At 43.3% G+C, this 21,871-nt stretch overlaps 8 protein-coding genes across 8 annotated transcripts; 6 read left to right on the top strand and 2 right to left on the bottom strand.

Moving 5' to 3' along the window:
• The first annotated feature begins 277 nt into the window (after nucleotides 1–277).
• On the top strand, nucleotides 278–652 carry LOC132996538 (histone H2B). Its single transcript, XM_061066833.1, has one exon. The coding sequence runs from the start codon at nucleotides 278–280 to the stop codon at nucleotides 650–652; it is 375 nt and encodes a 124-aa protein (XP_060922816.1).
• A 2,677-nt stretch (nucleotides 653–3,329) lies between these two features.
• LOC132996537 (histone H2A-like) lies at nucleotides 3,330–3,716 on the top strand. The gene has a single exon (XM_061066832.1). It carries the CDS (start codon nucleotides 3,330–3,332, stop codon nucleotides 3,714–3,716), a length of 387 nt encoding a protein of 128 aa, XP_060922815.1.
• A 2,765-nt stretch (nucleotides 3,717–6,481) lies between these two features.
• Nucleotides 6,482–7,135, bottom strand: LOC132996540 (histone H1-like). Its single transcript, XM_061066835.1, has one exon. It carries the CDS (start codon nucleotides 7,112–7,114, stop codon nucleotides 6,482–6,484), a length of 633 nt encoding a protein of 210 aa, XP_060922818.1. The 5' UTR covers nucleotides 7,115–7,135.
• A 2,300-nt stretch (nucleotides 7,136–9,435) lies between these two features.
• LOC132996545 (histone H4) lies at nucleotides 9,436–9,750 on the top strand. Its single transcript, XM_061066839.1, has one exon. The coding sequence runs from the start codon at nucleotides 9,439–9,441 to the stop codon at nucleotides 9,748–9,750; it is 312 nt and encodes a 103-aa protein (XP_060922822.1). The 5' UTR covers nucleotides 9,436–9,438.
• LOC132996543 (histone H2A-like) lies at nucleotides 9,457–15,334 on the top strand. Its single transcript, XM_061066837.1, has 2 exons — nucleotides 9,457–9,481; nucleotides 14,940–15,334. The coding sequence occupies exon 2, from the start codon at nucleotides 14,948–14,950 to the stop codon at nucleotides 15,332–15,334; it is 387 nt and encodes a 128-aa protein (XP_060922820.1). The 5' UTR covers nucleotides 9,457–9,481; nucleotides 14,940–14,947.
• On the top strand, nucleotides 11,895–12,269 carry LOC132996539 (histone H2B). Its single transcript, XM_061066834.1, has one exon. The coding sequence runs from the start codon at nucleotides 11,895–11,897 to the stop codon at nucleotides 12,267–12,269; it is 375 nt and encodes a 124-aa protein (XP_060922817.1).
• A 2,765-nt stretch (nucleotides 15,335–18,099) lies between the features above and the next one.
• LOC132996571 (histone H1-like) lies at nucleotides 18,100–18,753 on the bottom strand. The gene has a single exon (XM_061066871.1). The coding sequence runs from the start codon at nucleotides 18,730–18,732 to the stop codon at nucleotides 18,100–18,102; it is 633 nt and encodes a 210-aa protein (XP_060922854.1). The 5' UTR covers nucleotides 18,733–18,753.
• Nucleotides 18,668–21,365, top strand: LOC132996573 (histone H4). Its single transcript, XM_061066873.1, has 2 exons — nucleotides 18,668–18,676; nucleotides 21,054–21,365. The coding sequence occupies exon 2, from the start codon at nucleotides 21,054–21,056 to the stop codon at nucleotides 21,363–21,365; it is 312 nt and encodes a 103-aa protein (XP_060922856.1). The 5' UTR covers nucleotides 18,668–18,676.
• Nucleotides 21,366–21,871: the final 506 nt, after the last annotated feature.

Raw genomic sequence — 21,871 nt, 5'->3', positions numbered from 1 at the left:
GATACAAATGGGATACTAACATAAATTATAATATGTTTCAGACATCTTGCATTTCTTAACCTTCCAAATGTTACAGTTGAGCTCTACAGTTCAACATCTGTCAGCAGCAGAATAATGGATTCACGAACACGGAGACACTCCCACGTGCTGTTACACTGGCGCTCCAAATTCAGCCAATGACAGAGGGGGAACGGCACATGTTGGTTTACATGTGATGTGTTCAAGTACAGCCTGGCCACCAGAGTCCGTACTCATTTGAACGAAAAATATCGTGACAATGCCTGAACCAGCGAAGCCTGCGCCCAAGAAGGGCTCCAAGAAAGCGGTGGCGAAGGCCCCCGGTAAGGGCGGAAAGAAGAGGAGGAAGTCCAGGAAGGAGAGCTACGCCATCTACGTGTACAAGGTGCTGAAGCAGGTCCACCCCGACACTGGGATCTCGTCCAAGGCCATGGGCATCATGAACTCCTTCGTGAGCGACATCTTCGAGCGCATCGCCGGTGAGGCCTCTCGTCTGGCTCATTACAACAAGCGCTCCACCATCACCTCCAGGGAGATTCAGACCGCCGTCCGTCTGCTGCTGCCCGGGGAGCTGGCCAAACACGCCGTGTCTGAGGGCACCAAGGCCGTGACCAAGTACACCAGCTCCAAGTAAACGCCTCTGTGGAGACATCAAACCAAAGGCTCTTTTAAGAGCCACACACTTTCTCTATGGAGACAACCTGTCCTGACTCTAATGACATGACCATATTATGACCATATCATAGATAATATTTAGACGGCCACTTTTAACTAATGATATTACTGTGGTTAATTAAATTGAAGAAGAGCCATCTTGAATAAATCTAAAACATCTTGCATAGCTTCTACATCTGAGAATAGATATTTTTAAATGCAACAGCAGTTTTGTACTGTAGGATGTATAATCTACTTTCACAAATCAGTGATCTGTGTCACTAACGAGGATGAGGAGTTTCCCCCCCCCCTGGTGGTTATAATTGTAAAGTGACGGGCGTTAGTGAAGGGTAGGGGTTTTGTTTTTACCGCAGCAAGCATGGAAAGTACTTTGTGTTATAGTGTTTGTTTATAAAGCACTACATACGTAAAGTATGAATGGTTCAAATAACTTGTTAACATGCTACCACTTACCCACAGTAATCTACACAAACTTCACACGCGTGTACATTCTGGATACACAGCGTGTTGACACTCAAGCCTTCATTTGTAATATGAATGTGTTATTGGCTATAAAAGTCTGAGAAGACTTGATCTATTGATCAATAGGTAACATATGGACAGGTTGACTGAGATCTCTCACTCACAAGACCAATAGTTTTCCAAAAACATTTGCCATGTTTTAATGATTATTTTACACAATGATTAAAATAATACACATAAACATGTATCCTAGTGTTAAATGTGCTACAATATTGATATGATCATTGCTTGAAGTGAATATTTAGTCAAATTGCCTATTTCAACATGGATATTGAATTAAGTCCTAATTATAGAATGAATCTCCAGCACCCTCAGCATGAAAAGTTCACGGCGCTGACAGGAGGTCTGGCTCAACTTCCCCAGGAGCCTCAGCCATCAGCGGTTTGTTTGCTGCCTGCACAAAAACGTGACTTTAGTGCAAAGGAATCATCAGCCGGTGCTTGTTTTCACTCGGTCACTCTGAACAAACATGTGAAGCAGCTGGGAAACGGGTTTTGGTGGAGCTGTGGTGCTTTTGAACTCATTTTGGAAGAGAAAAGGGGGGGGGGGGAGGTCTTATATATCGTTGCCTTGGAAATCAATGCAAATATAATTGCAGTGAGATGATAGCAGCCTGTGATTGTGTTTACAGTATTCAGTGATACTTAATATTTTCATCTGAGTCTATATCAGTGGGGTATACATGTTCTCTTGATGAATGCCTTTAATGCAACTGTTACAATTATGTTCAAGGCTTCAAATAGTTCACTTGTTTGCATGGGCTCCAATCCCTGGGGATTGTCTTTCAAAACCATTGTAATGTTTTACCAAAAGCACCTTCTTAATTAGCGGAAGCTGTTTGATGAGTTTTTGCACAGAGTAGATCAGTCATCTCCCTTTAAATAATAAAACAATTGAATTACAGCTGTGACCATGGTTCCATTTAACAGTTGAAGTGAAATATCAGACCTCATGAATGTTAGAATAATAGCAGGCCGGGTCTTAGCTTGTGTACCTTCCCATGTGTATTCTATGCAGAGCTACTAAAGCAACAAATATTTGACTGCAATTCCTGTAAATATGGCAATATGACATGCTAATAAGTTTCCTGTTCAATTAATGTTGTAAATCGGATTAAAGTTAAATGTTTAAAAAGATGTACTGTAATAACTTGATTTTAATTTATTATATTGTTATTACTTAATTTATTCAATACTCCAATGGTATTGATATGTACTTTAAGCTCTGCAGTCAATTCTCTAGTTAGTCATATGTATTAACTGTCTTTAACAAGCAGGGCAACGAAGGAGTTTTGTCTTGAGTACAGTGAAGTGGCTCTTAAAAGAGCCGTTGTTATAGTCAGTGGAGCAGCAGCAGTTTAAGCTCTCTCTCCGCGGATGCGGCGGGCCAGCTGGATGTCCTTGGGCATGATGGTTACCCTCTTGGCGTGGATGGCGCACAGGTTGGTGTCCTCAAACAGGCCGACCAGGTAAGCCTCGCTGGCCTCCTGCAGAGCCATGACAGCGGAGCTCTGGAAGCGCAGGTCGGTCTTGAAATCCTGAGCGATTTCTCTCACCAGGCGCTGGAAGGGCAGCTTGCGGATCAGCAGCTCCGTAGATTTCTGGTAGCGACGGATCTCTCTCAGAGCCACGGTACCGGGCCTGTAACGGTGAGGCTTCTTCACGCCGCCGGTGGCCGGGGCGCTCTTGCGCGCAGCCTTGGTGGCCAGCTGCTTCCTGGGGGCTTTGCCTCCGGTGGATTTACGAGCGGTCTGCTTGGTTCTTGCCATTTTGTAGCTTGTCTCTGATTCGGGAAAAGAGTCTAGTGTTGGCGAGACAGCCGGCTTTTAAGCTGCGGAGCTAGCCCTGAAATAGTGACGCTCCTCCAGATCCCCGGGTCCTGATTGGTGAGAGGCCCCTCCTGGAGCTCAGCGTCGCCCAATGAAACAACCCACCGCCTGAGTACTCTATGCTTATTGGACAGAAGTGCAGGCCGTCCTCCGCTGCTTTGCTGGAGGCTTCTATTCAGGTTGGTCTAGCATGAACCGTCCCGCTCGATCTGCGGATATAAAGGAGGGCTCGATAAGCTCGCCGCAGTTTCTCCTAGCGTGTTTAAGGAAACAAACAACATCCATCATGTCAGGCAGAGGCAAAACCGGCGGAAAGGCCAGAGCGAAGGCAAAGACTCGCTCTTCCCGCGCTGGGCTCCAGTTCCCCGTCGGTCGTGTTCACAGGCTGCTGCGTAAAGGCAACTACGCACATCGCGTTGGTGCCGGCGCCCCCGTCTACCTGGCGGCTGTGCTGGAGTACCTGACCGCTGAGATCCTGGAGCTGGCTGGAAACGCCGCCCGCGACAACAAGAAGAGCCGTATCATCCCCCGCCACCTGCAGCTGGCCGTCCGCAACGACGAGGAGCTCAACAAACTCCTGGGCGGAGTGACCATCGCTCAGGGCGGCGTGCTGCCCAACATCCAGGCTGTTCTGTTGCCCAAGAAGACCGAGAAGGCCCCCAAGTCCAAGTAAAGCAAAGCTGCTTGAAACCATCGACACAAAGGCTCTTTTAAGAGCCACACACACTCATCTCCAAAGAGCAAACTTCCTCATGGCACCCACCAACTTGAAAAATACACAAACTGAAGTCATTTTGGGTAGATAAGCAGTTAGTATGTATTCATTCGTGTAGTTGTTCTGTCAGATGTATCATCTAGTGAGGACACAATCATTAATATGAAAGGGACCTGCGTACATCTGTCATGATGTACAACATGAAACCAAAAACAAAATAACTTCCCAATGAAATAGAAACTAGTGTGGGTACAACAGATTTAATTCAGATTTCAACCTCTTTACATTTGTCATCTAGAGTGAGAAGTAAATGTATCTATTCATTACACATCTTATAAACTATTATTCACAAAGTAATGTAGTCATAACGATCGCTCTGGTACAGCTGCGTAATTTTTAAAAGCAGCTTTTAAAAGTTAGGTGCTGTGTTTCCAGTCACATGTGTTATTATGGACGTGTTTCACATGAATCAGGTTTTCATTCAAATCACTGACCAAGTCCTCTGTTGTATTAAAGTGACACAGCAAACATGACAGTGGTCCAGCATGCACAACTGCAGGACCATTGAAGTGGAGCAGCTACATGTAACTCAGCCATCATTATTATTATTGTTGTATACTTTCCTCCTGTGAATCTTCTGGTGTGACACTGATGAGGCTTGAAGTCATGAAAGGTGCATGGAGCTCCGTCACCATCTGAATGGTTTGGATGACACAACAAACATTTTGAGCACTGAAGTTTACTCTGGATCAATTCAACCAGAAGCTCCTTTTGTTTTCTGAGCTTTCGGCCACTTCTCAGGGTCTTCTTCAGTGAACTCAAATAGCTTTGGCCTCATAAGGTGAGCTAAGGCTGTATTGTTGGTCATGAGATGACCCATGGGCCAGTTCCTTTAACCGTTGAACATCCTGAGGTGAAAGCTGATAGTTGGACCTGTGAACACAAAGGTCAGACATTTTGAAGCAATCATTTATTATTTATTCGTTGTGAATATCCATATAAAAAGCAGATTTGATAACAAAACACTTTATATACAAATATATATATATATATATATATCTGGGGACTTAAACAACAAATGTACATTTAACTCAGATCATTTTACTTAGCCGTCTTTAGAAACAAGCACACACACAACCATGCAATTCATAAAAACTCGCTCGCACACACACGCTTGAATAATAAATTCAGCACTGGTGTGTTTCAGGAACACAACTAATCCTTCACCCAGTCACCCCTCAGTGCTCAGCCTCAGAGCTCTACTTGAATGTGATCACACAGGTGGGCTGACATGGGAAGCTGTCATTGGTCAGTCAGAAAAAAAATCAGGCAGAAAAGAATAGCAACACATGAAGTGGCTCTGTGTGAATGTATCTATGCTTTAAATGGCCGTGTGTGTTTATGAATGCATGTGTGGGGATATGTCAGTCTGTGTATTCATGTTAATGTCTGTTTGTTAATCTCTTTTTATTAGGATACAAGACGGATAATCTTAGCAACATGATGAATTTACTTTGCTTGACAAAGAAATATTTTTTCTAGTTTGCTAACCATTCTCTCCATGTGCTTGAGTGACAGATGAAATGTGTAATGTCGACAACACTGTGGTAATACCATACATTTTTTTGTAGTTATCTAGATACAGTTATCTCAGTTTTTCACCTCTGCACAGACTTGAAGAGTAAAACGGCTGCGATCTGCTCCACAACATCCATTAAGAGCATCAATGGATTCCCCTGCCCCACTTCCTCCTGGACCAATGACAAGGAGGTAGGGTAGTGAAACCTACAATTCTATTACAGTAGTGCATCCTGGCCTTCTATATATATAGAAGACTTTGTTGTTTAAGTCCCCTGATATGTATATACAACAAATGTACATTTAAGCAAATATATATGGTCCAAACAGTGATAACAGGGATATTGTATCAGGTCAGATCATAATACTTTGCCGTCTTTAGAGACAAGCACACACGCAACCATTAAATGCATATAAAGTCGCTCGCACACACCGAACACACACACGCTTGCAAACTAAATGTAAAATAAATTCATCACTGGTGTGTATCAGGAACACAACTAGTATCAACAACCGTCCTTCATGACTCAACAAGTAGCTGCAATAAAACAGGAGTAGCTGAGCTACTGGAAAACAAAGCTTCTGACAGGACATGGAGGAGAGTTCATCTGGTAAGGGACGTTGTTCCGCTTCACATAATTTGGAGAACATCTCCATCATTTGGCAGCCTGATGCTACTACAGTACAGTGAAGTTGTATGATGTGAAGCGGGAATTGTCATTTTTCTAAGCAGCTGTCACTTTTATATTTATTATATATTTAGCAAGGAAAGACATGTGGAAACTACGATAAATATAACAACAAAGGCACACTCTTTAGAAAGTGCATGAAGTAAATTGGATATGGCTGAACATCATGTTACATGATCTGTTTGTGACGGTAGAAATCGGCTACTCCTTCACACAGTCTAAACTATGTTTTATATTATTTTATGTTTTGATATTAACTAACTTCTAAATCTTGACATCGTAAGAGACATTTCATATGATTCTATCCAACTTATCTCCCTTTACCTCAGGACTCTGTCTCTACATATTTATTGACAGTGGTGATGGATGATGAGGAGTCTGCTCTTTGTGGATAGACGTGTGTGGCTCTTAAAAGAGCCTTTTACCAGGATAGACCTGTTTCACTGTGAGGACAGCTCACTTCTTCTTGGCTGCGGTCTTCTTCGCTTTGGGTTTGGCGACCTTCTTCGCGGGGGCTTTCTTGGCAGCAGGCGCCTTTTTCACCACCTTCTTGGGGCTCTTTGCCACTTTCTTGGGGCTCTTCGCCACCTTCTTAGGGCTCTTGGCCACCTTCTTGGCCGCTGCTGGTTTCGTCACCTTCTTCGGGGACTTTTTGGCGGCTGCTGGCTTCTTTGCTGCCGCTGCCTTGGGCTTTTTAGCCACTGCAGGTTTCTTGGCGGCGGGCTTCTTCGCTTTGGGAGCGGCCTTCTTCACCGGCTTATGGACCTTGGTCTCCACCTTCTTGCTCATCTTGAACGAGCCTGTGGCCCCGGTTCCCTTGGTCTGGACCAGGGTCCCGCTGACCACCAGCTTCTTGATGGTGGTGTTGACGCGGGAATTGTTCTTCTCCACATCGTAACCTCCGGCAGCCAGAGCCTTCTTGAGGGCGGACACTGACGCGCCACTGCGCTCCTTGGACGCGGACACGGCTTTCACGATGAGCTCACTGACGCTGGGGCCAGCGGGCTTCGCTTTCACGACCTTCTTCTTGACCGCTTTAACCTTGGCGGCGGCGGCGGCTGGAGCTGGAGCTGGAGCGACTTCTGCCATCTTTCTCTTTGCGTTTAAATCAACGACGAACTATCGGAGTGAGTTACAGGACTGATGATGAGTCCTGATCGGGAGGCGGTACATGAACACACCATGAGAACCGTGAAGACTCAGTCGAGCTGTGGCTCCTATGTGCAGTGTGAACGCCGAGACACTTGTGTTTTCTCTTCACTCAATAACGAGTGAAAAGTCAGTGGGTAAGCGGTGCTGGAGGCTGACAGTGAGGCAGCAGGTAGCGGACTTATTTGTCTTCAAATTGAACTCATGAAGAGCTCTGATGCTCTCTGCATTTTGTCGGTGGAGTCTCCAAACAAGACCCGTTCACCGCGGTGAGCAGCGCTGCTCAGCGGCTTTTCCCACTAGTTTCTCTCCTAAAATGAGTTCACAAGCACCACAGCTCCACCAAAACCCGTTTCCCTGCTGCTCCACATGTTTGTTCAGAGAGACCGAGTACAAACAAGCACCTGCTGATGATCCCTTTGTAATAAAGTCAAGTAATTGTGGAGGCAGCAAACACACCGCTGATGGCCGAGGCTCCTGGCGAAGTTGAGCCAGACTTCCTATCATCGCCTCGACGTTTCATGCTGAGGTTGCTGGAGAGTCATTGCCGCTACAGTTCATATCCATGTTGAATTTGTCAATTTAAACAAATATTCACTTCAAGCGATGATTAATTAAAGATTGTGGCACATTTCTCTCATTTTACACAAAAAGTCAACAGGTTCAATCATTTATTTTCCAGAAAATGTTTAAGCTTTACTGGAATTAGCAAATTATCTACTTAGTAAATACCAACTTTTGCTCACCATGTTAACACTGGGATACAGGTTTCTGTAGATTATGGTAATCATTATCTGTGTAAAATAGTCATTAAATCATGGCAAACGTTTCTGAAAAACTATTTGACCCATGTGTGAGAAATATCTGTTAACCTGTCAATATGTTGCCTATTGATCAATAGATCAAGTCTTCTCATATTTGTATGGCCAATAACACATTCAAATAACAAATGAAGGCCTTAGTGTCAACAAACACTATGTGTATCCAGAATGTACACACGTGTGCAGTATGTGAAAGTGTTTGTGTAAATTGTAGCATGTAAACATGTAATTGTAACCATTCAAACATACTTGATTTATGTATTACTTTTTATACAAGCACTATAACACAGAGTACTTTCAATTCTCACAATGATAAAAAAAAAAAACACCCCCCACCCCTTCAATCACCCCCATCCAAGCTCATAGCAAAACCACGAAAACAGTGCTGTTGTCGATCTTATAGATTTTAACCATAGATTTTAAGTCATGAATCAAAGGTAGGAAAGGAAAGACAAAGTTGACAGATGGTCACTCTGCCCAGAAGTTTGTTGAACTCCTCGTCATTGTTGACGGGCAGCTTCAGGTGGCGGGGGATGAAAATACGACTCTAAGGATACCACCACAAAACCATGACCATTTTATCCGAGGTCCATATGTGCAAATGAAACCAGATGAATGTAGTAAAATATAATCCAGCAGAATGACAGTTTGTAATCAACAACATTGTCAAGCATACATGAGGTGCTTTTAAAACTGGTCAGTATCCAATGATACCAAATGAAAGATGAACATAGTCACACTGTCACCGTGGACTAATAATAAATGGGCATGTTCATAAAACTATCCAAAACAGTTCAAGACAAGCATCAAGTGCTTATACGGCACTAACACTTTTGAATATAACATTTACTTTTGGTTGGGGGTTGTGTTTTAGATAAAAAGCAATTTGAGTAGTCAACAATGAAACAAACCATACTGGAAACATATACTTAGGTAACAATTTGTATTATAATAATGTTATGGAGTGTTTTAATTGCTGGGGTCAAAATGACTCAAAGGATACTTTTTAATTTGAGGACAACAGGAGAGCTAAGGGATAAATCGTGAACTGACTCTTTGTGTGACCACTGTTTTTCACTCAAGGTTGCTCAATATTCATACATTCTCTAAGTATTTCCCAAACAGTCCTAATGTTACTCTAATTTTTAACCAATCGTTTTTCACAGGCACTACTCCTTCTTGATGAAAACGTGCTACAGTCCTACTCCTAATACACACAAGTGGTAAAGTGTCAGACTTTAATATCTGCCGTCCTACATCCAAACCTGTGGAGGTTTGGATGTAGGACAATAGAGCACAATAGACTTAATTATCAGCTGCCATGAGGATCCACAGAGGAGGAAGACGGCGGCCTCGGTCTTCTATCAGGTCCTCAGTCAAGCTATCAATAGCTGTGGTTCCCGCGGAGAAACTCATTGACTAGATCTCATCTAACTGAACAAGATGTCTGGACGAGGAAAGGGAGGAAAAGGTCTCGGGAAAGGCGGCGCAAAGCGTCATCGAAAAGTTCTCCGTGATAACATCCAGGGAATTACCAAGCCCGCTATCCGCCGCCTGGCTCGCCGTGGCGGAGTGAAGCGCATCTCCGGTCTGATCTACGAGGAGACCCGCGGCGTGTTGAAGGTTTTCCTGGAGAACGTGATCCGCGATGCTGTCACCTACACCGAGCACGCCAAGAGGAAGACCGTGACCGCCATGGACGTGGTGTATGCTCTGAAGAGACAGGGCCGCACTCTGTACGGCTTCGGCGGATAAACTCACTTTCCAACAGCTCAACAACACAACGGCTCTTTTAAGAGCCACACACCAAGTCAATGAGAGCTCACATCCTCTGCTCAGCACTCTGAGTATTTCTAATTGTTAATAATATTTCGAAGTTATCTCACATCAAAACAAAAAAAATATATAGTACAGCTTTTGGCTATGAAGACATGATATGCAGCGATTTCTACTGTACTTCATAAACCATACTTCTTTAAAGAGTATTTTTAAGTTTAAATCAGTTTTGTACAATCACATTAGTTATAATATTCATTCATCGTTTTTCCTCTGGTCTTTAACTGCTAAATATATAAGTGACACTTAAAAACACTTTATATTTATAATTTTATTTATATAAATACACTTAAACATATATACACACTTGCATAAGAACGAGTAGAGTACTGAAGTTGCGGGTGAGCTGCTCATATAAATGACAATTGCAGTTTCACATCATATACATGTTTGTGTATATATACTTAAGTAACATCAGGAAGCCAACAGATGGCGCTGCTCTCCAAATCATGTGAACCGGAACAACGTCCACTACCAGTTGAACTCTCCTATATGATCGTCAGAAGCTTTGTTTTCCATTAGCTCAGCTTCACCTGTTTTATTACAGCTTCTTCTCTGTTCTGAGTTTTGAATATGAGCTCTGTAGCTGCATCAACTTGATGTGTGGCTGTCATTAAAATAGGGAATTTTTTTTAAGGTTCAGAGTATAATTACAAAACTAAATTGTTTATATCTTCAAGGACCATGGACAGAGCTGTTTGTTTAGGTGCTGCACCTCACCAGTTTGTTGCTCTGAATGGATGTTGAGGACCTTTACGCTTCAAGTCTGTGCAGAAACACACGTTGGTGAAAAATGAGTCACCCCTGGATCTATATAACTATAGACAAAGTAACAATGTGACCACAAATAAAGGAAGTGTAGTCGACATTACTTATTCCATCTGTCACTGAAGCACATGGAGAGAGTGGTAAGAAAACAGAAAAAAAAAATGTTTGGTCAAGCTAAATAAAGTCATCATGTTGCTAAACTAATCTGCCTTGTATTTTAATTAAAATAGATTCACAAGAAGACATTAATATGAATACACAGACACTCACACATATACAATAATATACACAGCCATTTAGTGCATATCTAAATTCACACTCAGCAACTACATTTGTTGCTATGAAGAACACACAAGTGTCCTCTCCGTGCACACCACAGCGTGCGTTAGCCACTGACGTCCCCTTGTACTGCAGGGCTTTGGCAACGGCCTTACACTTCAGCCTTCTGGACCCTGACTGACTGACTTATTGACTCACTCATTGGTTAATCGAGACCCTATTGCAATACACACAAAAATAAAACACAGCACTTGATTGATTGTGTAACCAGATGTTACCAGAGAGAAACTTTGTATTTGAACTGTTTCCACTGTTCTTTAAAAAAGTCACTTACCAGATTGTTCATGGTAACGCTCCTTACATATCACCGTGTTGCTCTGAACGAGTGAGTGGGGCCTGTGTGTGTGTGTGCGTGTGTGTGCGTGTGTGTGTGTGTGTGTGTGTGTGTGTGTGTGTGTGTGTGTGTGTGTGTGTGTGTGTGTGTGTGTGTGTGTGTTTGTGTTTGTGTGTGTGTGTGTGTGTGTGTGTGTGTGTGTGTGGTCTGTCTGGGTTTACAGTGCCTGTCACTTTCATTTGCACCAAAATAGGTTAAAATGTACTCACAATCACTTGTGCTTCTTAAATGGACAGATTGATAAACCTGAAGTTGAACTGACCTGGTGTTTTACTGGGACCATTAAGGGTTCCCTTATCATTTAGAGCTGTGTATCAGTTGGCTTTGGTTCAGATTGTTTTAAATGATACAAATGGGATACTAACATAAATTATAATATGTTTCAGACATCTTGCATTTCTTAACCTTCCAAATGTTACAGTTGAGCTCTACAGTTCAACATCTGTCAGCAGCAGAATAATGGATTCACGAACACGGAGACACTCCCACGTGCTGTTACACTGGCGCTCCAAATTCAGCCAATGACAGAGGGGGAACGGCACATGTTGGTTTACATGTGATGTGTTCAAGTACAGCCTGGCCACCAGAGTCCGTACTCAATTGAACGAAAAATATCGTGACAATGCCTGAACCAGCGAAGCCTGCGCCCAAGAAGGGCTCCAAGAAAGCGGTGGCGAAGGCCCCCGGTAAGGGCGGAAAGAAGAGGAGGAAGTCCAGGAAGGAGAGCTACGCCATCTACGTGTACAAGGTGCTGAAGCAGGTCCACCCCGACACTGGGATCTCGTCCAAGGCCATGGGCATCATGAACTCCTTCGTGAGCGACATCTTCGAGCGCATCGCCGGTGAGGCCTCTCGTCTGGCTCATTACAACAAGCGCTCCACCATCACCTCCAGGGAGATTCAGACCGCCGTCCGTCTGCTGCTGCCCGGGGAGCTGGCCAAACACGCCGTGTCTGAGGGCACCAAGGCCGTGACCAAGTACACCAGCTCCAAGTAAACGCCTCTGTGGAGACATCAAACCAAAGGCTCTTTTAAGAGCCACACACTTTCTCTATGGAGACAACCTGTCCTGACTCTAATGACATGACCATATTATGACCATATCATAGATAATATTTAGACGGCCACTTTTAACTAATGATATTACTGTGGTTAATTAAATTGAAGAAGAGCCATCTTGAATAAATCTAAAACATCTTGCATAGCTTCTACATCTGAGAATAGATATTTTTAAATGCAACAGCAGTTTTGTACTGTAGGATGTATAATCTACTTTCACAAATCAGTGATCTGTGTCACTAACGAGGATGAGGAGTTTCCCCCCCCCCCTGGTGGTTATAATTGTAAAGTGACGGGCGTTAGTGAAGGGTAGGGGTTTTGTTTTTACCGCAGCAAGCATGGAAAGTACTTTGTGTTATAGTGTTTGTTTATAAAGCACTACATACGTAAAGTATGAATGGTTCAAATAACTTGTTAACATGCTACCACTTACCCACAGTAATCTACACAAACTTCACACGCGTGTACATTCTGGATACACAGCGTGTTGACACTCAAGCCTTCATTTGTAATATGAATGTGTTATTGGCTATAAAAGTCTGAGAAGACTTGATCTATTGATCAATAGGTAACATATGGACAGGTTGACTGAGATCTCTCACTCACAAGACCAATAGTTTTCCAAAAACATTTGCCATGTTTTAATGATTATTTTACACAATGATTAAAATAATACACATAAACATGTATCCTAGTGTTAAATGTGCTACAATATTGATATGATCATTGCTTGAAGTGAATATTTAGTCAAATTGCCTATTTCAACATGGATATTGAATTAAGTCCTAATTATAGAATGAATCTCCAGCACCCTCAGCATGAAAAGTTCACGGCGCTGACAGGAGGTCTGGCTCAACTTCCCCAGGAGCCTCAGCCATCAGCGGTTTGTTTGCTGCCTGCACAAAAACGTGACTTTAGTGCAAAGGAATCATCAGCCGGTGCTTGTTTTCACTCGGTCACTCTGAACAAACATGTGAAGCAGCTGGGAAACGGGTTTTGGTGGAGCTGTGGTGCTTTTGAACTCATTTTGGAAGAGAAAAGGGGGGGGGGGGAGGTCTTATATATCGTTGCCTTGGAAATCAATGCAAATATAATTGCAGTGAGATGATAGCAGCCTGTGATTGTGTTTACAGTATTCAGTGATACTTAATATTTTCATCTGAGTCTATATCAGTGGGGTATACATGTTCTCTTGATGAATGCCTTTAATGCAACTGTTACAATTATGTTCAAGGCTTCAAATAGTTCACTTGTTTGCATGGGCTCCAATCCCTGGGGATTGTCTTTCAAAACCATTGTAATGTTTTACCAAAAGCACCTTCTTAATTAGCGGAAGCTGTTTGATGAGTTTTTGCACAGAGTAGATCAGTCATCTCCCTTTAAATAATAAAACAATTGAATTACAGCTGTGACCATGGTTCCATTTAACAGTTGAAGTGAAATATCAGACCTCATGAATGTTAGAATAATAGCAGGCCGGGTCTTAGCTTGTGTACCTTCCCATGTGTATTCTATGCAGAGCTACTAAAGCAACAAATATTTGACTGCAATTCCTGTAAATATGGCAATATGACATGCTAATAAGTTTCCTGTTCAATTAATGTTGTAAATCGGATTAAAGTTAAATGTTTAAAAAGATGTACTGTAATAACTTGATTTTAATTTATTATATTGTTATTACTTAATTTATTCAATACTCCAATGGTATTGATATGTACTTTAAGCTCTGCAGTCAATTCTCTAGTTAGTCATATGTATTAACTGTCTTTAACAAGCAGGGCAACGAAGGAGTTTTGTCTTGAGTACAGTGAAGTGGCTCTTAAAAGAGCCGTTGTTATAGTCAGTGGAGCAGCAGCAGTTTAAGCTCTCTCTCCGCGGATGCGGCGGGCCAGCTGGATGTCCTTGGGCATGATGGTTACCCTCTTGGCGTGGATGGCGCACAGGTTGGTGTCCTCAAACAGGCCGACCAGGTAAGCCTCGCTGGCCTCCTGCAGAGCCATGACAGCGGAGCTCTGGAAGCGCAGGTCGGTCTTGAAATCCTGAGCGATTTCTCTCACCAGGCGCTGGAAGGGCAGCTTGCGGATCAGCAGCTCCGTAGATTTCTGGTAGCGACGGATCTCTCTCAGAGCCACGGTACCGGGCCTGTAACGGTGAGGCTTCTTCACGCCGCCGGTGGCCGGGGCGCTCTTGCGCGCAGCCTTGGTGGCCAGCTGCTTCCTGGGGGCTTTGCCTCCGGTGGATTTACGAGCGGTCTGCTTGGTTCTTGCCATTTTGTAGCTTGTCTCTGATTCGGGAAAAGAGTCTAGTGTTGGCGAGACAGCCGGCTTTTAAGCTGCGGAGCTAGCCCTGAAATAGTGACGCTCCTCCAGATCCCCGGGTCCTGATTGGTGAGAGGCCCCTCCTGGAGCTCAGCGTCGCCCAATGAAACAACCCACCGCCTGAGTACTCTATGCTTATTGGACAGAAGTGCAGGCCGTCCTCCGCTGCTTTGCTGGAGGCTTCTATTCAGGTTGGTCTAGCATGAACCGTCCCGCTCGATCTGCGGATATAAAGGAGGGCTCGATAAGCTCGCCGCAGTTTCTCCTAGCGTGTTTAAGGAAACAAACAACATCCATCATGTCAGGCAGAGGCAAAACCGGCGGAAAGGCCAGAGCGAAGGCAAAGACTCGCTCTTCCCGCGCTGGGCTCCAGTTCCCCGTCGGTCGTGTTCACAGGCTGCTGCGTAAAGGCAACTACGCACATCGCGTTGGTGCCGGCGCCCCCGTCTACCTGGCGGCTGTGCTGGAGTACCTGACCGCTGAGATCCTGGAGCTGGCTGGAAACGCCGCCCGCGACAACAAGAAGAGCCGTATCATCCCCCGCCACCTGCAGCTGGCCGTCCGCAACGACGAGGAGCTCAACAAACTCCTGGGCGGAGTGACCATCGCTCAGGGCGGCGTGCTGCCCAACATCCAGGCTGTTCTGTTGCCCAAGAAGACCGAGAAGGCCCCCAAGTCCAAGTAAAGCAAAGCTGCTTGAAACCATCGACACAAAGGCTCTTTTAAGAGCCACACACACTCATCTCCAAAGAGCAAACTTCCTCATGGCACCCACCAACTTGAAAAATACACAAACTGAAGTCATTTTGGGTAGATAAGCAGTTAGTATGTATTCATTCGTGTAGTTGTTCTGTCAGATGTATCATCTAGTGAGGACACAATCATTAATATGAAAGGGACCTGCATACATCTGTCATGATGTACAACATGAAACCAAAAACAAAATAACTTCCCAATGAAATAGAAACTAGTGTGGGTACAACAGATTTAATTCAGATTTCAACCTCTTTACATTTGTCATCTAGAGTGAGAAGTAAATGTATCTATTCATTACACATCTTATAAACTATTATTCACAAAGTAATGTAGTCATAACGATCGCTCTGGTACAGCTGCGTAATTTTTAAAAGCAGCTTTTAAAAGTTAGGTGCTGTGTTTCCAGTCACATGTGTTATTATGGACGTGTTTCACATGAATCAGGTTTTCATTCAAATCACTGACCAAGTCCTCTGTTGTATTAAAGTGACACAGCAAACATGACAGTGGTCCAGCATGCACAACTGCAGGACCATTGAAGTGGAGCAGCTACATGTAACTCAGCCATCATTATTATTATTGTTGTATACTTTCCTCCTGTGAATCTTCTGGTGTGACACTGATGAGGCTTGAAGTCATGAAAGGTGCATGGAGCTCCGTCACCATCTGAATGGTTTGGATGACACAACAAACATTTTGAGCACTGAAGTTTACTCTGGATCAATTCAACCAGAAGCTCCTTTTGTTTTCTGAGCTTTCGGCCACTTCTCAGGGTCTTCTTCAGTGAACTCAAATAGCTTTGGCCTCATAAGGTGAGCTAAGGCTGTATTGTTGGTCATGAGATGACCCATGGGCCAGTTCCTTTAACCGTTGAACATCCTGAGGTGAAAGCTGATAGTTGGACCTGTGAACACAAAGGTCAGACATTTTGAAGCAATCATTTATTATTTATTCGTTGTGAATATCCATATAAAAAGCAGATTTGATAACAAAACACTTTATATACAAATATATATATATATATATATATCTGGGGACTTAAACAACAAATGTACATTTAACTCAGATCATTTTACTTAGCCGTCTTTAGAAACAAGCACACACACAACCATGTAATTCATAAAAACTCGCTCGCACACACACGCTTGAATAATAAATTCAGCACTGGTGTGTTTCAGGAACACAACTAATCCTTCACCCAGTCACCCCTCAGTGCTCAGCCTCAGAGCTCTACTTGAATGTGATCACACAGGTGGGCTGACATGGGAAGCTGTCATTGGTCAGTCAGAAAAAAAATCAGGCAGAAAAGAATAGCAACACATGAAGTGGCTCTGTGTGAATGTATCTATGCTTTAAATGGCCGTGTGTGTTTATGAATGCATGTGTGGGGATATGTCAGTCTGTGTATTCATGTTAATGTCTGTTTGTTAATCTCTTTTTATTAGGATACAAGACGGATAATCTTAGCAACATGATGAATTTACTTTGCTTGACAAAGAAATATTTTTTCTAGTTTGCTAACCATTCTCTCCATGTGCTTGAGTGACAGATGAAATGTGTAATGTCGACAACACTGTGGTAATACCATACATTTTTTTGTAGTTATCTAGATACAGTTATCTCAGTTTTTCACCTCTGCACAGACTTGAAGAGTAAAACGGCTGCGATCTGCTCCACAACATCCATTAAGAGCATCAATGGATTCCCCTGCCCCACTTCCTCCTGGACCAATGACAAGGAGGTAGGGTAGTGAAACCTACAATTCTATTACAGTAGTGCATCCTGGCCTTCTATATATATAGAAGACTTTGTTGTTTAAGTCCCCTGATATGTATATACAACAAATGTACATTTAAGCAAATATATATGGTCCAAACAGTGATAACAGGGATATTGTATCAGGTCAGATCATAATACTTTGCCGTCTTTAGAGACAAGCACACACGCAACCATTAAATGCATATAAAGTCGCTCGCACACACCGAACACACACACGCTTGCAAACTAAATGTAAAATAAATTCATCACTGGTGTGTATCAGGAACACAACTAGTATCAACAACCGTCCTTCATGACTCAACAAGTAGCTGCAATAAAACAGGAGTAGCTGAGCTACTGGAAAACAAAGCTTCTGACAGGACATGGAGGAGAGTTCATCTGGTAAGGGACGTTGTTCCGCTTCACATAATTTGGAGAACATCTCCATCATTTGGCAGCCTGATGCTACTACAGTACAGTGAAGTTGTATGATGTGAAGCGGGAATTGTCATTTTTCTAAGCAGCTGTCACTTTTATATTTATTATATATTTAGCAAGGAAAGACATGTGGAAACTACGATAAATATAACAACAAAGGCACACTCTTTAGAAAGTGCATGAAGTAAATTGGATATGGCTGAACATCATGTTACATGATCTGTTTGTGACGGTAGAAATCGGCTACTCCTTCACACAGTCTAAACTATGTTTTATATTATTTTATGTTTTGATATTAACTAACTTCTAAATCTTGACATCGTAAGAGACATTTCATATGATTCTATCCAACTTATCTCCCTTTACCTCAGGACTCTGTCTCTACATATTTATTGACAGTGGTGATGGATGATGAGGAGTCTGCTCTTTGTGGATAGACGTGTGTGGCTCTTAAAAGAGCCTTTTACCAGGATAGACCTGTTTCACTGTGAGGACAGCTCACTTCTTCTTGGCTGCGGTCTTCTTCGCTTTGGGTTTGGCGACCTTCTTCGCGGGGGCTTTCTTGGCAGCAGGCGCCTTTTTCACCACCTTCTTGGGGCTCTTTGCCACTTTCTTGGGGCTCTTCGCCACCTTCTTAGGGCTCTTGGCCACCTTCTTGGCCGCTGCTGGTTTCGTCACCTTCTTCGGGGACTTTTTGGCGGCTGCTGGCTTCTTTGCTGCCGCTGCCTTGGGCTTTTTAGCCACTGCAGGTTTCTTGGCGGCGGGCTTCTTCGCTTTGGGAGCGGCCTTCTTCACCGGCTTATGGACCTTGGTCTCCACCTTCTTGCTCATCTTGAACGAGCCTGTGGCCCCGGTTCCCTTGGTCTGGACCAGGGTCCCGCTGACCACCAGCTTCTTGATGGTGGTGTTGACGCGGGAATTGTTCTTCTCCACATCGTAACCTCCGGCAGCCAGAGCCTTCTTGAGGGCGGACACTGACGCGCCACTGCGCTCCTTGGACGCGGACACGGCTTTCACGATGAGCTCACTGACGCTGGGGCCAGCGGGCTTCGCTTTCACGACCTTCTTCTTGACCGCTTTAACCTTGGCGGCGGCGGCGGCTGGAGCTGGAGCTGGAGCGACTTCTGCCATCTTTCTCTTTGCGTTTAAATCAACGACGAACTATCGGAGTGAGTTACAGGACTGATGATGAGTCCTGATCGGGAGGCGGTACATGAACATACCATGAGAACCGTGAAGACTCAGTCGAGCTGTGGCTCCTATGTGCAGTGTGAACGCCGAGACACTTGTGTTTTCTCTTCACTCAATAACGAGTGAAAAGTCAGTGGGTAAGCGGTGCTGGAGGCTGACAGTGAGGCAGCAGGTAGCGGACTTATTTGTCTTCAAATTGAACTCATGAAGAGCTCTGATGCTCTCTGCATTTTGTCGGTGGAGTCTCCAAACAAGACCCGTTCACCGCGGTGAGCAGCGCTGCTCAGCGGCTTTTCCCACTAGTTTCTCTCCTAAAATGAGTTCACAAGCACCACAGCTCCACCAAAACCCGTTTCCCTGCTGCTCCACATGTTTGTTCAGAGAGACCGAGTACAAACAAGCACCTGCTGATGATCCCTTTGTAATAAAGTCAAGTAATTGTGGAGGCAGCAAACACACCGCTGATGGCCGAGGCTCCTGGCGAAGTTGAGCCAGACTTCCTATCATCGCCTCGACGTTTCATGCTGAGGTTGCTGGAGAGTCATTGCCGCTACAGTTCATATCCATGTTGAATTTGTCAATTTAAACAAATATTCACTTCAAGCGATGATTAATTAAAGATTGTGGCACATTTCTCTCATTTTACACAAAAAGTCAACAGGTTCAATCATTTATTTTCCAGAAAATGTTTAAGCTTTACTGGAATTAGCAAATTATCTACTTAGTAAATACCAACTTTTGCTCACCATGTTAACACTGGGATACAGGTTTCTGTAGATTATGGTAATCATTATCTGTGTAAAATAGTCATTAAATCATGGCAAACGTTTCTGAAAAACTATTTGACCCATGTGTGAGAAATATCTGTTAACCTGTCAATATGTTGCCTATTGATCAATAGATCAAGTCTTCTCATATTTGTATGGCCAATAACACATTCAAATAACAAATGAAGGCCTTAGTGTCAACAAACACTATGTGTATCCAGAATGTACACACGTGTGCAGTATGTGAAAGTGTTTGTGTAAATTGTAGCATGTAAACATGTAATTGTAACCATTCAAACATACTTGATTTATGTATTACTTTTTATACAAGCACTATAACACAGAGTACTTTCAATTCTCACAATGATAAAAAAAAACACCCCCCACCCCTTCAATCACCCCCATCCAAGCTCATAGCAAAACCACAACAACAGTGTTGTTGTCGATCTTATAGATTTTAACCATAGATTTTAAGTCATGAATCAAAGGTAGGAAAGGAAAGACAAAGTTGACAGATGGTCACTCTGCCCAGAAGTTTGTTGAACTCCTCGTCATTGTTGACGGGCAGCATCAGGTGGCGGGGGATGAAAATACGACTTTAAGGATACCACCACAAAACCATGACCATTTTATCCGAGGTCCATATATGCAAATGAAACCAGATGAATGTAGTAAAATATAATCCAGCAGAATGACAGTTTGTAATCAACAACACTGTCAAGCATACATGAGGTGCTTTTAAAACTGGTCAGTATCCAATGATACCAAATGAAAGATGAACATAGTCACACTGTCACCGTGGACTAATAATAAATGGGCATGTTCATAAAACTATCCAAAACAGTTCCAGACAAGCATCAAGTACTTATACGGCACTAACACTTTTGAATATAACATTTACTTTTGGTTGGGGGTTGTGTTTTAGATAAAAAGCAATTTGAGTAGTCAACAATGAAACAAACCATACTGGAAACATATACTTAGGTAACAATTTGTATTATAATAATGTTATGGAGTGTTTTAATTGCTGGGGTCAAAATGACTCAAAGGATACTTTTTAATTTGAGGATAACAGGAGAGCTAAGGGATAAATCGTGAACTGACTCTTTGTGTGACCACTGTTTTTCACTCAAGGTTGCTCAATATTCATACATTGTCTAAGTATTTCCCAAACAGTCCTATTGTTACTCTAATTTTTAACCACTCGTTTTTCACAGGCACTACTCCTTCTTGATGAAAACGCGCTACAGTCCTACTCCTAATACACACAAGTGGTAAAGTGTCAGACTTTAATATCTGCCGTCCTACATCCAAACCTGTGGAGGTTTGGATGTAGGACAATAGAGCACAATAGACTTAATTATCAGCTGCCATGAGGATCCACAGAGGAGGAAGACGGCGGCCTCGGTCTTCTATCAGGTCCTCAGTCAAGCTATCAATAGCTGTGGTTCCCGCGGAGAAACTCATTGACTAGATCTCATCTAACTGAACAAGATGTCTGGACGAGGAAAGGGAGGAAAAGGTCTCGGGAAAGGCGGCGCAAAGCGTCATCGAAAAGTTCTCCGTGATAACATCCAGGGAATTACCAAGCCCGCTATCCGCCGCCTGGCTCGCCGTGGCGGAGTGAAGCGTATCTCCGGTCTGATCTACGAGGAGACCCGCGGCGTGTTGAAGGTTTTCCTGGAGAACGTGATCCGCGATGCTGTCACCTACACCGAGCACGCCAAGAGGAAGACCGTGACCGCCATGGACGTGGTGTATGCTCTGAAGAGACAGGGCCGCACTCTGTACGGCTTCGGCGGATAAACTCACTTTCCAACAGCTCAACAACACAACGGCTCTTTTAAGAGCCACACACCAAGTCAATGAGAGCTCACATCCTCTGCTCAACACTCTGAGTATTTCTAATTGTTAATAATATTTCGAAGTTATCTCACATCAAAACTAAAAAAATATATAGTACAGCTTTTGGCTATGAAGACATGATATGCAGCGATTTCTACTGTACTTCATAAACCATACTTCTTTAAAGAGTATTTTTAAGTTTAAATCAGTTTTGTACAATCACATCAGTTATAATATTCATTCATCGTTTTTCCTCTGGTCTTTAACTGCTAAATATATAAGTGACACTTAAAAACACTTTATATTTATAATTTTATTTATATAAATACACTTAAACATATACACACACTTGCATAAGAACGAGTAGAGTACTGAAGTTGCGGGTGAGCTGCTCATATAAATGACAATTGCAGTTTCACATCATATACATGTTCGTGTATATATACTTAAGTAACATCAGGAAGCCA

This window comes from Limanda limanda, chromosome 23 (assembly GCF_963576545.1).
Source record: "Limanda limanda chromosome 23, fLimLim1.1, whole genome shotgun sequence".
NCBI lineage: Eukaryota > Metazoa > Chordata > Actinopteri > Pleuronectiformes > Pleuronectidae > Limanda > Limanda limanda.
The sequence above is the reverse complement of the archived record's forward strand: the minus strand, read 5'-3'. Positions and strand labels throughout refer to the sequence as shown.